General features: G+C 39.0%; 1 protein-coding gene across 1 annotated transcript in view; it reads left to right on the top strand.

Moving 5' to 3' along the window:
• LOC126095109 (serine/threonine-protein phosphatase 6 regulatory ankyrin repeat subunit A-like) overlaps positions 1 to 19,536 on the top strand; it is a 400,015-nt gene that overhangs the window by 84,672 nt on the left and 295,807 nt on the right. The window contains exon 4 of the mRNA XM_049909822.1: positions 3,138 to 3,437. Within this exon, the coding sequence (XP_049765779.1) occupies positions 3,138 to 3,437 (300 nt within the window). The remainder of the gene's footprint in view (positions 1 to 3,137; positions 3,438 to 19,536) is intronic.

The raw sequence follows: 19,536 nt of genomic DNA, 5'->3' as shown, positions 1-19,536 counted from the left end.
CCACATCCTCGAGGCGGCCCTCCACTGCCACAACTTCTTATGGGCAGAGGCCCTGCCGTTTGTACTTCTCAGTGCTCATGCAACCTACAAGGAATACATCAAAGGGTAGTTGCAGAATACATATATGGACAAACCCTGGTCCTCCCAGGAGAACTCATCTGTCCTCCTGCCTGGCACTCGCTTTCACCCCTACTCTCCTTCACTGAACGTGTGAAATCCCACTTCTCCAACCTGCTGATTCCCCCCCCCCCCCTCCCCAGTCCACTCACACACCTCCAACGGTCTATGTACCCGCATCCCTTTCCAACTGTAATTTTGTCATCCTCCGGGACGACTCCATGCAAGCATCTCTCCAGCCCCTGTACTCTGGCCATTATCGTGTACTTTGATGATCCACGAACACATTTGACATCCTGATAAAAAAATTCCTCCGTCACTGTGTCACTGAACAGACTCAAACCAGCTCATGTCGAGCCCGAAACTTCGCCATCACCTGACACGAGCACTCCACTTCACCTACCACCACACGGCGCTCCACCTTTCCTCCCTCCCTCGAGCAGTCACTCACCGTTGTGTGCATCTCAGAACTCCTCGTCGAGCTCGTTGCTGAGCTCCCCACCGACCACACTCTCTCGATCGAGCTCACCACCCACAACCGTGAACTGCTCACTGCTACCTTTGTTGAGCTTGTCCCCACTCTCGCCTGCCTCACCGTGTCGAGGTTTTTCTCCCACTGCTCCCCTGGTCGACACACCCTCACTCGAGGTGACAGTCTCTGTGCCCTCTGACATCATGAAATTTGTATAATACTAAGGGACAATTTGCTATTTATTGCGTGTTTCTCATCTCCCAGTGTTCCCGGTGATAATTCTGTGATACCGTGCCACTTAATTAAGTCGACCTCGAAACGCTCCTGGCATTCGCAACACCTTCAGCTGACATTGTCGTAATTGCTCCGTACGAGCCCGCCTCCTCCCAACACACACGGCCTGTGAGATGACCTGCTCGCTTCCACGGTTTCCACGTCAACTGGCCAACCCTCGCAGCTCTACGACTTCCGACACCACTACCGGAGGACTCTGTTGAGCTTACTATCGTTCGTCTACCTCACACAACTCCACCTGATGCCATGGTTACCCCTCCTCCAGTCTCTCAACAGTACTCCATACTGGGAGGGGGGACTATGTGGCATCAACGATAAACTCATCACCAGAAATATCGATACATAAAGAAACCATCTTTGCATTTATTTCATCTCTGATTTCTTTGCTTCCCGCCATGTTAAAGTTCAGTTCCATATGTGTTGTTCTGCCATGATGTGCAATAAAATATATTTCTCAACATGTTGGTGTATTCTCTGGAGAAAACCACCCTGAATCCACCACAAAGTCATTCAAACAGATAGACGGCACCATTTTTTCTGCTGCACACAATATTTGACCCTGTGTCTTCTGTTCTGAACACCTTCTCTCCTTTAGCTGGTGTTCTGTAGATTTTATTGAAACTGTAGCTTTTCTAGTTACTGTTGGTGTCGGTCAGATGTTCCTGACGTTGATGACAGCTCAGCTGTTTCTGTTGAGACTGAGGCAGATGTTTTTCTGTTACTGCAGCTTTTGTAGGCTTCACTGTCTCATTTGGAACTATTGCTTCTGCTGTTTTTTGTTTCTGTGGTTACTTCATCTGGGATTGCTGTTACTGTACCACTGATTTTTGGGTACCCCAGTGGGATGGCAGGTTTATACAGACTGTTTTCTTGCCAGCTGTATTTTTCTAGCAATTCACTGAGTAATTTTTGGACACTTCTGTTCAGATGCATTCCATGTTTTTCATAACTGTATATTTGCCAAGTCTGTGCTAAGGAAATGGGCATGAAAAATAAGTTGCTGGTGTTTATATTTACTATGGACACATTTATATTTTCCAAATTATTGTACCCCCCCCCCCTTCCCCTCCCCAATAAACAATTACAGACACAATGTAACATAGGCACAATATAAACCCAATTTTCAGATTTCACTTCCCACCAACATGTGACTTCCAATTTCTAGCAGATAACACACATATGAAAGAAACTCTTTTATATATCAAATAAGTATTTATCAATAATCTTTTGTGGGATCATTTTCAAAGTTTATATTTTACAACTTTAATGCCAGTGACTTCAGATGAAGTTAAAAATGGCTAACAAAATTTTTAAATAAATCCAATATATGAAACATAAGTATTTTGAAAAACCCTAAAACCATTATTATTCATGTTAGATTCATGCTTGAACACACATCCTGTATGTTTGTTGTTGTGCTCTTCAGTCCTGAGACTGGTTTGATGCAGCTCTCCATGCTACTCTATCCTGTGCAAGGCTCTTCATCTCCCAGTATCTACTGCAACCTACATCCCTCTGAATCTGCTTAGTGTATTCATCTCTTGGTCTCCCTCTACGATTTTTATCCTCCACGCTGCCCTCCAATGCTAAATTTGTGATCCCTTGCTGCCTCAGAACATGTCCTACTAACCGGTACCTTCTTTTTGTCAAGTTGTGCCACAAACTCCCTTTCTCCCCCGATTCTATTCAATACTTCATCATTAGTTATGTGAGCAACCGATCTAATCTTCAGCATTTTTCTGTAGCACCACATTTCGAAAGCTTCTATTCTCTTCTTGTCCAAACTATTTATCGTCCATGTTTCACTTCCATCCTGTATATAAGTGCACAAAACTGTTTTATTGATGTCATAAAACTATACAAGATGTGAAATTAAAATTTTTTGAGCTTGTCTGTATCGTATAGTAATTTTATCAATAGTATCAAGTAACCCATTCCCTTAAATGTATCACCAAGTACAAAACATAGCAAAAGAAGAGCCATTGAACAGTTCCATTACAAACTCTGTGTAACACTGCTCCCCCCCCCCCCCCCCCCTCCTTCTTCCTGTTTCATCCTTCTGCATTACACATTTACACATACTTTTCCTTTCACTTCATTGTTCATTCAGTAGCTCTCGGTGAAGAGACTTTGGGTTGTGTAAACTCATATCTCAATGTAATTGTTGCCAGCATCTGGAAGAATTATAAGGATGCCTTGTAGAACTATTTTCAGAAGTAATGGTGCCATTCAGAAGTATCATTCCTGTCCCTAGGCTGTGCAGTACCTGCTCTCAGCTGGTGCCAACATCCTGGCCAGAACTGCACTGGATGAAACAGCACTGCACCTCTCCGCACGCACCAAGTCAGTGGAGACTTTCAAGTTCCTCCAGCAGTCAGGCATTCCTGTGGATGCTCTGGACATTCGAGGCAGGACTGTCCTCCATCATGCAGCCAAGTCTGCATATCCGAAGATGGTAGAATGCATTCTTGAAGGGGATTGGCTGCATGTTGACTGCCAAGACAAGAATGGGCAAACACCACTGATGTTGACAGCAGACTACCCACGGAGTGAGGTACAAATTCATCTTTAGTTATCACTTTGTATAATATGTAAAAAGACATTACTAATTAGTGTTAACTGTGTAACATGTTTTATGCTACTGCCTTCAAACACTGTTTCATACCACTCTATGGCTTCTTATCCTTTGCTACCCTAACAGTGGATCCTAGGAAAGCTCTGCCAGTAGACGAAAGTGCCTATATTCCCTAATCAAGTAGTTTGTTTCTACTTTCATACCTGTTTTCAGTCACTCCTATTTAATTTATAAATCATTCTATGATCTCCAGGGGGGAACATGCATGAATATGTTTTCATATAATGTCTATGTAATGTCTGGCCTCACCAGCCAGAGACTGTGATCGTGTGTGTATGCGTTGTGTTTTCATGAATGTGTGTGTGTGTGTGTGTGTGTGTGTGTGTGTGTGTGTTGTCTAATTCAGAAGAACGCCTTTTGGCCAAGGGCTTACTTGTTCAGCATATTTTTGTTGTGCCTGTCTGTGTCGCACCATCCCCACTATATGGTGAATAGTAGTCTATACTTTCCATAATGCTATACTGTCTGTTGGTGACCCAAGCATACTAATCAAGGGCCTGTCATGCACAGTGCAAATGATAGCTGGAGGAGCCTGTAACTGGATCTCTGCAAACAACTTAAGTCTTAGTCTCACAAAGATTATGAAATTTAGGATCTAGAAGTATGGCTCCCTGATAAGATACGACTCAGTGAGAGGAGTTAATTGGGACTATCAATAAAAGAAGATGCAGAACATCCACAAGTGAAGGCAGAGCAGAGGAATAAAGTGCATGGGCAAAAGTATGATTTTGGGTTTATGTCGAGGATGGGTGGAGCCGCATCAAAATAGCAACTAGCAAAAAACAACTACAATTTACGTTGTTGGGTTGGGGTTGTTTTGGGGAAGGAGACCAGACAGCGAGATCAGCGGTCTCATTGGATTAGGGAAGGACGGGGAAGGAAGTTGGTCATGCCCTTTCTGTTGTGACGTATAAGGTTGCTATTTAAATGATGGCATCAAATACAAAAACACAGTACATGTGAAATTTTTTGTGGTCTTCAGTACAGAGACTGGTTTGATGCAGCTCTCCATGCTACTCTATCCTGTGCAAGCTTCTTCATCTCCCAGTACCTATTGCAACGTACATCCTTCTGAATCTGCTTGTGTATTATCTCTTGGTCTCCCTCTGCAATGTTTACCCTCCACGCTGCCCTCCAAAACTAAACTGGTGATCCATTGATGCCTTAGAACATGTCCTACCAACCGATCCCTTCTTGTAGTCAAGTTGTGCCACAAACTTCTCTTCTCCCCAATCCTATTCAATACTTCCTCATTAGTTATATGATCTACCCATCTAATCTTCAGCATTCTTCTGTAGCACCACATTTCGAAAGCTTCTATTCTCTTCTTGTCCAAACTATTTATTGTTCATGTTTCAGTTCCATACGTGGCTGCACTCCATACAAATACTTTCAGAAACAACTTCCTGACACTTACATCTATACTTGATGTTAACAAATTTCACTTTTTCAGAAACACTTTCCATGCCATTGCCAGTCTACATTTTATATCCTGTCTACTTTGACCATCATCAGTTATTTTGCTCTCCAAATAGCAAAACTCATCTATTACTTTGAGTGTCTCATTTCCTAATCTAAATCCCTCAGCATCACCTGACTTAATTCGACTGCATTCCATTATCCCCATTTTGCTTTTGTTGATGTTCATCTTATATCCTCCTTTCAAGACACTGTCCATTCTGTTCAACTGCTCTTCCAGGTCCTTTGCTGCCTCTAATAGAATAACAATGTCATCGGCAAACGTCAAAGTTTTTTTCTTCTCCATGAATTTTAATTCCTAATCTGAATTTTTCTTTTGTCTCCTTTACTGCTTGCTCAATATACATATTGAATAACATCAGGGATAGGTTACAACCCTGTCTCACTCCCTTCCCAACCATTGCTTCCCTTTCGTGCCCCTTGACTCTTATAACTGCCAACTAGTTTCTGTACAAATTGTAAATAGCCTTTCACTCCCTCTATTTTACCCCTGCCACCTTCAGAATTTGAAAGAATTTCCAGTCAATATTGTCAAAAGCTTTCTCTAAGTCTACAAATGCTAGAAGCATAGGTTCACCTCTCCTTAATCTATTTTCTAAGATATGTCATAGGGTCAGTATTGCCTCACGTGTTCCAACGTTTCTACGCAACCCACACTGATCTTACCCCGAGGTCTGCTTCTACCAGTTTTTCCATTCTTCTGTAAAGAATTTGTGTTAGTATTTTGCAGACGTGGCTTATTAAACTGATAGTTCAGTACTTTACATATTTGTCAACACCTGCTTTCTTTGGGATTGGAATTATTATATCCATCTTGAAGTCTGAGGATATCTCTCCTGTCTCATACATCTTGCTCACCAGATGGTAGAGTTTTGTCAGGGCTGGCTCTCCCAAGGCTATCAGTGGTTCTAATGGAATGTTGGCTACTCCAGGGGCCTTGTTTCGACTTAGGTCTTTAAGTGCTCTGTCAAACTCATCATGCATTATCATATCTTCCATTTCATCTTCATCTATCTCTTCTTTCATTTCCATAATATTGTCCTCAAGTACATTGCTCTTGTATAGACCCTTTGTATACTCCTTCCTCCTTTCTGCTTTCCGTTCTTTGCTTAGAGCTGGGTTTCCATCTGAGCTCTTGATATTCATGCAAATGGTTCTATTTTCTCCAAAGGTCTCTTTAATTTTCCTGTAGGCAATATCTATCTTACGCCTAGTGAGATATGCCTCTACATCCTTACATTTGTCCTCTAGCCATCCCTGCTTAGCCATTTTGCACTTCCTGTCGATCTCATTTTTGAGACATTTGTATTCCTTTTGCCTGCTTCATTTACTGCATTTTTATATTTTGTCCTTTCATCATTTAAATTCAATACATCTTCTGTTACCCAAGGATTTCTACTAGCCCTTGTCTTTTTTCCTACTTGATCATCTGCTGCCTTCACTGTTTCATCTCTCAAAGTTACCGATTCTTCTTCTGCTGTATTTTGTTTCTCCATTCTTGTCAATCGTTCCCTAATGCTCTACTTGAAGCTCTTTACAACCTCTGGTTCTTTCAGTTTATCCAGGTCCCATCTCCTTAAATTCCCACCTTTTTGCAGTTTCTTCAGTTTTAATCTACAGTTCATAACCAATAAATTGTGGTAAGAGCCCACATCTGTCCCTGGAAATGTCTTAAAATTTAAAACCTGATTCCTAAATGTGTGTCTTACCATTATATAATCTATCTGAAACCTTCCAGTGTCTCCAGGCCTCTTCTGTGTATACAGCCTTCTTTCATGATTCTTGAACCAAGTGTTAGCTATGATTAAGTTATGCTCTGTGCAAAATTCTACCAGACTGCTTCCTCTTTCATTCTTTACCCCATTCCATATTCACCTAGTATGTTTCCTTCTCTTTCTATTCCTGCTATTAAATTCCAGACACCCATGACTATTAAATTTTTGTCTCCCTTCACTATGTGAATAATTTCTTTTATCTCATTATACAATTCATTAATCTCTTCGTCATCTGCTAAGCTGTTTGGCATATAAACTTGTACTCCTGTGGTAGGCGTGGGCATTGTGTCTATCTTGGCCACAATAATGTGTTCACTATGCTGTTTGTAGTAACTTACCCACACTTCTATTTTTTTTATTCATTATTAAATCTACTCCTGCATTACTCCTATTTAATTTTGTATTTATAACCCTTTATTCACCTTACCAGAATCCTTGTTGCTCCTGCCAGCGATCTTCACTAATTCCCACTATATCTAACTTTAACCTATCCATTTCCCTTTTTAAATTTTCTAACATACCTGTCCAATTAAGGGATCTGACATCCCACGCTCTGATCCGTAGAACCCCAGTTTCATTTCTCCTGATAACGACGTCCTCTTGAGTAGTCCCCGCCTGGAGATCCGAATGTGGGACTATTTTACCTTCGGAATATTTTACCCAAGAGGATGACATCGTCATTTAACCATGCAGTATAACTGCTTGCCATCGTGATTAATTGTGGCTGTTGTTTCCCCTTGCTTTCAGCTGTTTGCAGTACTGGCATGTCAAGGCCGTTTTGGTTAGTATTATAAGTCCAGATCATTCAATCGTCCAGATTGTTGCTCCTGCAATTACTGAAAAGGCTATTCCCCTTCTTCAGGAACCACAAGCCTCCTACCAACAGCAAGGTCCATGGTACATAGAACACAAAATAATCACTGCTCAATGGATGTATTATCAGTTGATGACTGGCACAGTTCTTCCAACAGTACTAAAAACTCATAAGCATATAACACGAGCTTGCACGTGACCAAGTTGCGATGTGGATGCTCCATAAGCTTACGGGTACAATATACAAATCTGAAAGTACCCATGCTCTTGATGTTCAGGTAGTCAAAACAATATGTGTTTCTTTCATATAGAACTTGCATTTAGGATCATACCAGTTGTGACAACATTCGACCTTTTATTTTTTTTTTTTATTTTTTTTTTTGTTGTCCTCAGTGTCAACATACTGGCTGAAAATTAGGAGGTGGAAGTGGAACTCCTGTCTGCTGTAAGTGATGTAGCTGACAGTTGCATTTCACAGTCTTTTACTTTCACTGTTTACAACCCCCCAATATTACACAGTTATATGGCCAGTGTACTATTCTTTAACTTCCGATAAGCCTCATTAATAGGTTGCAGCTGAACATCCATATACTGCTACAATAGTTTATTGTTGAACATCAACATGTAGTAAAACCCTAACCTCACAGTTCTTGAAGAATAACGAGGTACCTACGGAACTGTCACTGTCATTGTTTTTATTCACGGCCTAATTGTGTTACACATATTTCGCGGATGCATTGTTGTTGATCTAACCAACACAGGTTCCTTGTCTGAAACTCAGCCATAGACTGACTGTGGCTTCACCAAAAATCAGGCCCTTATATATCATCACAATAATAGGTACTGAACTTACACATTGTTCAAAGTTAAATGTACAGAAATTACAATTAAAATGTAACTCACTAAATTAACTGAATACGTCAAAAAATTGGTTCTTATTAACAGTTTCTTCTACTACAAGAGTTAGTCCGAATTATTTGTTTAAATTGGGAAATTAACAAATATGGTTAAACAAACAATACTTTTGACAAAACTGTTAATTACTTTGGAATTAATTAAGGGCTGGATTTGCTAACATGTTTTCGAATGTAGCCAAATAGATACTTTAAGATTACTAGTATTTAGTCTTCCAAATGTTTATAATCAGCACAGAATTTATATTTGTTTATAAGTCAATAATAGAAATTAAGTTACTAAACAATTACTGATTTCACCCTATAACAAAAGATACTAACTAGGAATAGTCTAAATAAATTAGTAAATCAATTACATACATAAAACTAAGCACAAAAGTAGATCTGGTATTAAATTCTTTAAAACTGAGGGCCAATCTTTATCTTATATGAAAATGCAGATTATAATAATGTATGTTAATAGTAATTAGTTAAAATTGAAAAAATGAATTTAAGGAGGCAGATGGCAAAACAAGAGGGGAAGTAAAATTATCCAAGCTTGCTTCGTCACATTTATGCATTTTCATCATAAGTGATGTCCTTTTTGGGTAAACAAAGATTACATTTTAAAGATACATATCATTTGATGGAAGCCCTGTCTTGCTTCAAATAATAAATCCTCATGGGTTGTAATAGACTGAAAATTTCACTTGCTCAATGTTTAGTATTTTTCACAAGCACTTTCACACTTTTAATGAGCTTTTATGCACAAGCCTTCAGCAGGTCCAAGTGGCAGTTAATAAGGAAATGCAAAGCTATCAGTTCCCTTGGAGGTGGTTCTCTTCTGCGACAATAGATGAAAAAATGAGACAAAGTTAACCTACTATAGTACACTTACTTTTACTTCTAACTTAAGTATACGAAAAAATATTTAGCACTAATGGCAAATAATGGCCATTACTTCATAAATAAATACATTACATAGTTCTTGTAACATTACAATAATTAGCACTAAAATTGACTATAGTACGAAAGGTGGTGACTAGAAAAAATTTTAAAATCAAGTACACATTACACTACAATATATTACTTAAGTCATAACTATTTGAAACTGGTTAAATTTGAAAGATTTGGTTATCTTTTACATTTGCAAAATAGCAAAAACTCAAGATGTGCAGTAGTATAGATTTATTAATCATAACTATATGAAAAAAGACTGGTCACCATCATATACCTTAATTACTATTCAAATCAAAATTAAGGGGATGGAAGTTGTACCAAATCATAGCCCCACTTGTCTACTCAACTCTGAGCACTATTCTCACTCAAGCGGAAAATTAAATCCTCATAAAATGCTACCAAATAGTTGACCTGTCAGAAATATTCATATCAATCTAGCACCACAGTTATCAGTTAATCAGAAAAATTACTTTTCTTCATCCCAGTGTTACCACTTTAAGCTCATAGTTCCTCAAAACACTAATAGAAGTTTACAGATAACCTCTAGCTCAAATAATGCAGCATTGTATGACTTGTACATCACTAAAATATTGCTTTCTCTATTAAGCTCTTATTCCCAGCTGCAGTGTCATGAATTGTCTAATATAAACAGTACCCATTGCTTTCTAGTTCAAAATTTTTATTTTGAATACAGTTACACCACATTTGTTTGCATACAGTTACCTTTTTCATTACTCATGTCTGTCAGCTCCATTACTTTACCTATCCTTCTTACCTTGGTAATTAGTGGAGTGCATTCTCAAAAAATATCCCTACTGCAGCGACAGGCTCCCTAACCATTGAAGACCCTAACTTTATTCATTGTTTCTTTTATTTCCTTATTGCTTCATTATCTAATAAATAAACACCTGCTCTGCTTATTTAATGCAAAATTGACTCTACAGAAAAACACTCCACAGGAACAGATCCTTATACTAAGCCAAACTTAACTCTCATTATCGATCTGACAAAATTATCACTTAGAAAAACTGTTATTTGCTTGACATTCTAGCCTGAAGGGCAATATACATACAAACCTTGCTTATTCTTTCCACATACATTACTCCAGGCAACTATGTCTAAAGTTGTAATTCCTTAACTTTAGAAAAGGCTGTACCATGACACCCTTCTATAGGTATATATTTATCTCCAAATACTGACTGCACTGAACACAAACACTCCTATTACACTACAATTAATATTAATACCTTGTATCCAAGATGGTTTATAATGCATATTGCCTCTGCTGCACCACCAAAGTATATTATTTTCACACATGAGCTGATTACTTCAGATGTTAGTTATCCTCCACATAACCTTTCATGTTCAGTTTACCTTACCTCTTTGTCTGACAGAAATTCTTTAACCTCTTATGATTTTATTACTTATAACTAACACAACATAAAAATGCAGAGAGGGAAATTTGCTACTCACCACTTGCCGGTGTGGCTGAGCGGTTCTAGGCACTTCAGTTTGGAACCGCGCGATCGCTACGGTTGCAGGTTCGAATCCTGCCTCAGGCATGGGTGTGTGTGATGTCCTTAGGTTAGTTAGGTTTAAGTACTTCTGAGTTCTAGGGGACTGATGACCTCAGATGTTAAGTCCCATAGTGCTCAGAGCCATTTAGTGAGTAGCAACTCTCGTTCTCTGGTATTGTTACATTCCATCCTGGATTTTCCATTGTCTGTGATAGATAACACACAATACTGGAGAAACCTTTCTAACATATCCCTATAATAAAGTATCCTATTGTACAAAATTACATGAAAGTAGAATATACAATGTTTCTGATTCACTTATAAACTACAGATAGGATAGTAGAAGAGTTTGACTGTCTCAGGAAACATGAAAAATGAGACAGACAGCTGGGGTAAGCATTATTGCCACACAATGAATCCAACACAGATTGTTGAACCCCCTACTTGCTATTTGCACAAGAAATTAGTCCCAAATATTATGTCAATGCTGAGTTTTTGAATCACCAAGAAATTGTACTCCAACAGCTGTCCAGACAATTCCACAGTTAATAGTACCTCTTGTTTCAAACTCTTTGATAGCTTACCAGTAGCACCAACAATCTTTATTCCAGAAATGTGCGTCACTACTATACCCTCTGTATTCTTAATAGAATCAAAAAATGCCTGCGAAATGCCATTCAAATCACTGCCACTGTCCAGTAAACACTTAACATGTATACCTTGTACACTTGCTGTTATTACAGGGAGCCACACATCCTATTTGCTCACCAAGTGATCTTCAAACAAAAAATCCTCATTAATCTTTTCCCTGGAAAAATCCTGCTTACCAAAATGATTATTCAACCCACTGTCACTTTCCCTGTGCTTTAGATTTTATACCTCTTCCATATTTATATCCATTTCAGTCAATTTTGAATTTACATTTTCATTTAATTTCTCCAGTTTTTCCTCTACCACTATTGCACACTTCGTTTCTACCTCAGTTTCTAAATCATTTTTAATCTCATCAATTTGGTTCTCAAGTTTAACCCTATTTTCAGCACACTGTTACTCGGAACCTCCACCTTCCTACTATTGTCATCACAAAACTTCTTTCTCTCTTCCACAAATTTACAACTCGATGTTAATTTCTCATTAGTATTATCACAATCTTTAACTACTGCATCAAAATTCTTATTTAATTCTGTAAGATTAGAGTTGACTACCTTAATTTCTTTCTTTAATTCATTCTTTAAGCTAGTCATGGCTTCTTTCATACACATACTTCTCAAACTACTCATAATTTGCATAAACATCACTTCCACTTTTCCATCTGCATAAACTTTTGCCCTTGCTGATTTTCGCTTCTAGGTTCCTCCTCCTTAACCTTAACAACCTCATCCACTTCAGTACTATTTCATACATTTTGCTCTTTACAATAGCAATTTCGTCCCCATCCTTCAAAGTTACATTCCTGTTTGATTTATGGTCACCATTGTCTTTAGAACCAGTCGCACTTATGTCCTTCTGTTCATTTAATAACTTAACCTCTACAGCTTTGTCATCAGTCACACTGTCTCTTTCGTTAAGGCCACTCATTATTTGTCACTTAATACAAAACAGCTTTTGCAATGAATTACCTTGTTTTTAATCACTCATCAGCAGCTGTTGCTCTGCTGTGGTTATCTCGACTCACCGTCTGCTGCAAGATGTAATTCTCTTGGCAAGCTGTGTCCACCTGCATGCTGATTGGCTGCTCCTGATCTCAGTGGCTGCTTCCATAGAACCCGCTTGCTTATTGGCTTCTTTCATACTGTGGCCATGGAACCCAAGCCCTGATTGGCCGTTGCATAACTGCACTGTAAACCGCTCTCGATTTCACTTTTCAAAGTTCGCAAGTCCTCGTTTATTGTGGTTACGTACAATCCAGTATTGCACAGTTATAATGCTATTGTTTAACCTTCATTAAGCCTCATTAACCCTTTGACTGCTGGAGGCGCACGATCCGCTTGGCACGCTGAGGTGCTGCGGTCTGCACTGTCATCCGTACACCTGCGCTAGTGTGGCTGACCCTCGAGCTGCCGCCTGGGGCGGAGCACCCCTCCCTGCCCCACCCACCCTGTGCTGAATATTTCTGCAGTGACTGCGACTCCGTGCGAGATAGTGTGTCCTCTTACGGCTGATACAGAATACTCATAAATGCTCTCACTACATAGTTCCCCTGCAGGTGAATTACTACAGAATCAAACTGTCTGGTAAAACTATTTTCCTTCAAGAAGAATGATAACTTGCTTGTAGTTTTCTTGCACTATTTTTGTAGATTATGCCGAAAGCAACGTGATTCATTAGCTTTACATCAATAGTTTATTGTTCTTTCGTGGATACTCGTTTATAATGTCTGCATTTATCTATGCGTTCCTCACTGTACTAACTCGAGGATGAATAAAATAAGCCATAGACTATAGATTACTGTACGTTATTTTTGTTGTTCAGAACATCATATTACGTCATTTATAGGAGAAAGCGACATACAGATCATCTTTCATATCGCACTACAACATCGGAATTTACTGTGAGCGACGGTAAGAACAATTTTACTTCACGTCGTTAAATTCGTATTCTGGTGTGATAAGAGTTTTCACATGGCCTACTGTTTGTATCACTGAATTGCCCGAATATTTGTTGCACTTTGTAATTACCCGATTATGCGTAATTTTGTTTCTTTGATGAAATTTGTACAATACTTGTGATTGTTGTACATAAATGTTCAACAGATTTTCCAACATTTGAAAGCTGTGAAATCTCTGTCTTTTTGTTAGCACATTAAATTTACTTATAGAGAAAATTCAAAGTCATGAACTGTAAATTTAGGTGTTACTTTTACACTTTGTGAATATGTTTCCCATTCTTCTTTTTGATCCTGGCTTTGGACTGGCACTGGCAAAGTTAAAAACATTTTTATTTTGTTTTTCCCTTTTTATAACTTTTTTTTTTTTTCGGTTTCGAAGTTTTTTTCTAATAGCATTATTGTATTCGTTCTATGCTGCAATTAGTAATTCTGTTTTGTGTGGTATTTTTCAAAACAGAGTATGAGACACAATGGTACGTTGCAAGTTTTACATTCATTCGTGCTTTCTCGGCGCACTTTTTGTTTCCAGCAAACAATGCATCTACGCATTAGCTCACTTTTCTTGGATTGCTCACTTGTTATAATGTCTGAAAAATGCCTTCCCACAAATCTTAGAGGATTATCATCAGAACACCTTCTTCTGACAGTTTTTCTGCACTCTAACGCATACATTTCTGTAAGTTCCCTTACCAGTGACAGATGAAACTCTGCTATTGTCATTTTACAACCTGTTAGTGATCTGTGTAGGACATGAGCATTTAAAACACACAGATCTAGAATGTGAAAAAAGAACTTTTCATACCACTTCATTGTTTTCCGTATACAAATGGTTCAAATGGCTCTGAGCACTATGGGACTTAACATCTGTGGTCATCAGTCCCCTAGAACTTAGAACTACTTAAACCTAACTAACCGAAGGACATCACACACATCCATGCCCGAGCCAGGATTCGAACCTGCGACCGTAGCGGTGCCGTGTACATCCGACAGACCTAAGCAGCATATCATAACGGTCAACTGCTCCCATATTCAAGTTATAATCTACAATGCTTTGTGGTTTCTTAATTTTTTCTCCAGTATTTCTGCCAGTCTTTCCTGTGTCAACTATTTCTGTCATGTTACATGTGGTCAACATCCACACTTCCCTTTTGTTACAGCACTTTATAGCAAGCATTGTATCAGTCCACATAAATTGAATATCTCCACGTTCCAGTTTCTTCTGAAGTTTCAGCATGTTGCGTCTGTTCTTACAAATAGTACCACATGCGTTCGTCCCTTGACTGTGAAGCCAGGCAAACAAGTCTGGGCTTGAGTACCAGTTATCGACGTAGAGGGTATGTCCACGTTCTAAATAGGGCTTCATAAGTGTAGCCACTATGTCACCACTTTTCCCCAAATTGTGGAACTCAGTTTCTGTTGATGCCCCTGTGTAAACAATGAAATCCAAGACATAGCCAGTCTTACAATCACATAACACAAATGTTTTTATACCGAATCTACTCCATTTTGATGGAATGAATTGTCTGAGAGATAAGTGTCCTTTGAATAATAACAAACTTTCATCAATGCATAGTTTCTGATGCGGATTAAATGCACAACGGAAAGCTGTACGAACTTTATTGACAATGTTCCTAATTTTGAATAATCTGTCTCCTCCAGTATTGGCAGAGTTGTCACTGAAATGTAACATTCTCATAAGTAACAAAAAGCAGTTCCTTGACATGAGTTCACTAAAAATTGGTGTATTTAGAACATCTCTGGTCCAGTATTCGCTAATTTTCAGTTTTTTCACGCGAGGCATCAGAAGACAAACAGCTATGAAACAATACATTTCTTCATATCCAGTATCTTTCCACTTTGAGATTCGAGAATGCACTGATTTGGGAGTATTCTGATTCGTTTCATCAGCTATATATTTCATCAGTTCTTGTGTAAAGAATAACATGAAAACTGACTCATTCCCTATTTGACACACATGTCCCGACAGCGTATCATCAAATGCGTGATTAACTGCCTGAAAGTCATTTTCTTTCCAGTCAAATATATCACTAAGACGTGTTTTCTTCGTAGGCGTTTCACTATCACTTTCTGATTCTTCAGATTCAGAACAACTAACATCTCTTGTTGACACATGAGACTGCTTTGACACCCCTGCTGACGTGTACGGTTTATGAACAGAGCTTTTGGAATCTGCGGAAGCGCTATCACTTTCGTCAAAATCAAGTAGTTCACCCTCACTGTTGCTCCTTGTAAGAATCTCCATGATTTCTTCCTCGGTGCAACCACGATGTCTCGCCATTTTCCTTGTAAAATACAGGACGCGAAGAACACTGATGTAAATTCCGATGAACAGTGAACTGTAGTGCGAAGCCTAGGCTCACAACAGACAAGCTAGCAGCTACTGAGACATGGGACAGGAAGTCCGCTGTCCGAGTTATCTCGTCATCAGCACTCAGGTAGCGGCGCGCCTATACTCGTCATCGGCGCTCAGGGGCCGGGAAGTGGGTGTGACTAACTCATCAACAGCGCTCAGGGGAAAACCGGCGGCCGCAACTATACTCGTCATTAGCACCCAGGGAGCGGCATGCAGCATGACGAGTAAACTCGTCAACAGCAGTCAAAGGGTTAATAGGTTGTAGGTGAACATCCATGTACTGCTACAGTAGTTTGCTGTTAAACATTATTGAGCAGTAAAAACATAACCACACAGTTGTTGAAGAATAACAAGGTATGTATGGAACAGTCAGTGTAATTGTTTTGACCCATGGTCTAATTGTGTTACACTCATTTCATGGACGCATTGTTGTTGATCCAACCAACACAGGTTCCTCGTCTGAAACTTTATAATTAGTACAGAATTTATATTTTTTTATAAGTCAACAATAGAATTTAAGTTAGTAAACAACTACTGATTTCACCCTATAACTACAGATACTAACTAGGAATAGTCAAAATAAATTAGTAAATAAATTACATACATAAAACTAAGCACAAAATTAGACCTGGTATTAAATTCTTTAACACTGAGGGCCAACCTTTCTCTTATATAAAAATGCAGATTATACTCATGTATGTTAATGGTATCCCCCCCCCCAATGAACCATGGACCTTGCTGTTGGTGGGGAGGCTTGCGTGCCTCTGCGATACAGATAGCCACACCGTAGATGCAACCACAATGGAGGGGTATCTGTTGAGAGGCCAGACAAACGTGTGGATCCTGAAGAAGGGCAGCAGCCTTTTCAGTAGTTGCAGGGGATACAGTCTGGATGATTGACTGATCTGGTCTTGTAACACTAACCAAAACGACCTTACTGTGCTGGTACTGCAAACGGCTGAAAGCAAGGGGAAACTACAGCCGTAATTTTTCTTGAGGGCATGCAGCTTCACTATATGGTTAAATGATGATGCTCTCATCTTGGGTAAAATATTGTGGAGCTAAAATAGTCCCCCATTTGGATCTCTGGGCAGGGACTTCTCAGGTGGACGTTGTTATCAGGAGAAAGAGAACTGCCGTTCTACGGGTCAGAGCATGCAATTTCAGATGCCTTAATCGGGCAGGTAGGTTAGAAAATTTTAAAAGGGAGATGGATAGGTTAAAGTTAGATATAGTGCGAATTAGTGAAGTTCAGTGGCAGGAGCAACAAGGATTCTGGTAAGCTGAATAAAGGGTTATAAAAAAAATCAAATAGGAGTAATGCAGGAGTAGTTTTTTTTTTTTTTTTTTCAAAAAAGGAGTGCGGGTAAGCAACTACAAACACCATAGTGAACACATTATTGTGGCCAAGATAGACACAATGCCTACGCCTACCACAGGAGTACAAGTTTATATGCCAAACAGCTCAGCAGATGACGAAGAGATTAATGAATTGTATAATGAGATAAAAGAAATTATTCACATAGTGAAGGGAGACAAAAATTTAATAGTCATGAGTGTCTGGAATTTAATAGCAGGAAAAGGAAGAGAAGGAAACGTAGTAGGTGAATATGGAATGGGGGTAAAGAATGAAAGAGAAAGCCTTCTGGTAGAATTTTGCACAGAGCATAACTTAATCATAGCTAACACTTGGTTCAAGAATCGTGAAAGAAGGCTGTATACACAGAAGAGGCCTGGAGACACTGGAAGGTTTCAGATAGATTATATAATGGTGAGACAGAGATTTATGAACCACGTTTTAAATTGTAAGACATTTCCAGGGACAGATGTGGACTCTTACCACAATCTATTGGTTATGAACTGTAGATTAAAACTGAAGAAACTGCAAGATGGTAGGAATTTAAGGAGATGGGAACTGGATAAACTGAAAGAACCAGAGGTTGTAAAGAGCTTCAGGTAGAACATTAGGGAACAATTGACAAGAATGGAGAAACAAAATACAGCAGAAGAAGAATCGGTAACTTTGAGAGATGAAATAGTGAAGGCAGCAGATGATCAAGTAGGAAAAAAGACAAGGGCTAGTAGAAATCCTTGGGTAACAGAAGATGTATTGAATTTAAATGATGAAAGGACAAAATATAAAAATGCAGTAAATGAAGCAGGCAAAAGGAATACAAATGTCTCAAAAATGAGATCGACAGGAAGTGCAAAATGGCTAAGCAGGGATGGCTAGAGGACAAATGTAAGGATGTAGAGGCATATCTCACTAGGCGTAAGATAGATATTGCCTACAGGAAAATTAAAGAGACCTTTGGAGAAAATAGAACCATTTGCATGAATATCAAGAGCTCAGATGGAAACCCAGCTCTAAGCAAAGAACGGAAAGCAGAAAGGAGGAAGGAGTATACAAAGGGTCTATACAAGAGCAATGTACTTGAGGACAATATTATGGAAATGAAAGAAGAGATAGATGAAGATGAAATGGAAGATATGATAATGCATGATGAGTTTGACAGAGCACTTAAAGACCTAAGTCGAAACAAGGCCCCTGGAGTAGCCAACATTCCATTAGAACCACTGATAGCCTTGGGAGAGCCAGCCCTGACAAAACTCTACCATCTGGTGAGCAAGATGTATGAGACAGGAGAGATATCCTCAGACTTCAAGATGGATATAATAATTCCAATCCCAAAGAAAGCAGGTGTTGACAAATATGTAAAGTACTGAACTATCAGTTTAATAAGCCACGTCTGCAAAATACTAACACAGATTCTTTACAGAAGAATGGAAAAACTGGTAGAAGCAGACCTCGGGGTAAGATCAGTGTGGGTTGCGTAGAAACGTTGGAACACGTGAGGCAATACTGACCCTATGACATATCTTAGAAAATAGATTAAGGAGAGGTGAACCTATGCTTCTAGCATTTGTAGACTTAGAGAAAGCTTTTGACAATATTGACTGGAAATTCTTTCAAATTCTGAAGGTGGCAGGGGTAAAATAGAGGGAGTGAAAGGCTATTTACAATTTGTACAGAAACTAGTTGGCAGTTATAAGAGTCAAGGGGCACGAAAGGGAAGCAATGGTTGGGAAGGGAGTGAGACAGGGTTGTAACCTATCCCTGATGTTATTCAATATGTATATTGAGCAAGCAGTAAAGGAGACAAAAGAAAAATTCAGATTAGGAATTAAAATTCATGGAGAAGAAATAAAAACTTTACGGTTCACTGATGACATTGTCATTATGTCAGAGACAGCAGATGACTTGGAAAATCAGCTGAATGGAATGAATGGTGTCTTGAAAGAACAATATAAGATGAACATCAACAAAAGCCAAACGAAGATAATGGAATGTACTCGAATTAAATTGGGTGATGCTGAGGGAATTAGATTAGGAAATGGAACTCTTAAAGTAGTAAAGGAATTTTGCTATTTGGGGAGCAAAATAACTGATGATGGTCGAAATAGACGGGATATAAAATGTAGACTGGCAATAGTAAGGAAAGGGTTTCTGAAGAAGTGAAGTTTGTTAAGATCGAGTATAGATTTAAGTGTCAGGAAGTCTTTTCTGAAAGTATTTGTATGGAGTGTAGCCACGTATG

This window comes from Schistocerca cancellata, chromosome 1 (genome assembly GCF_023864275.1).
Source record: "Schistocerca cancellata isolate TAMUIC-IGC-003103 chromosome 1, iqSchCanc2.1, whole genome shotgun sequence".
NCBI classification, from domain to species: Eukaryota; Metazoa; Arthropoda; class Insecta; order Orthoptera; family Acrididae; genus Schistocerca; species Schistocerca cancellata.
The sequence above is the reverse complement of the archived record's forward strand: the minus strand, read 5'-3'. Positions and strand labels throughout refer to the sequence as shown.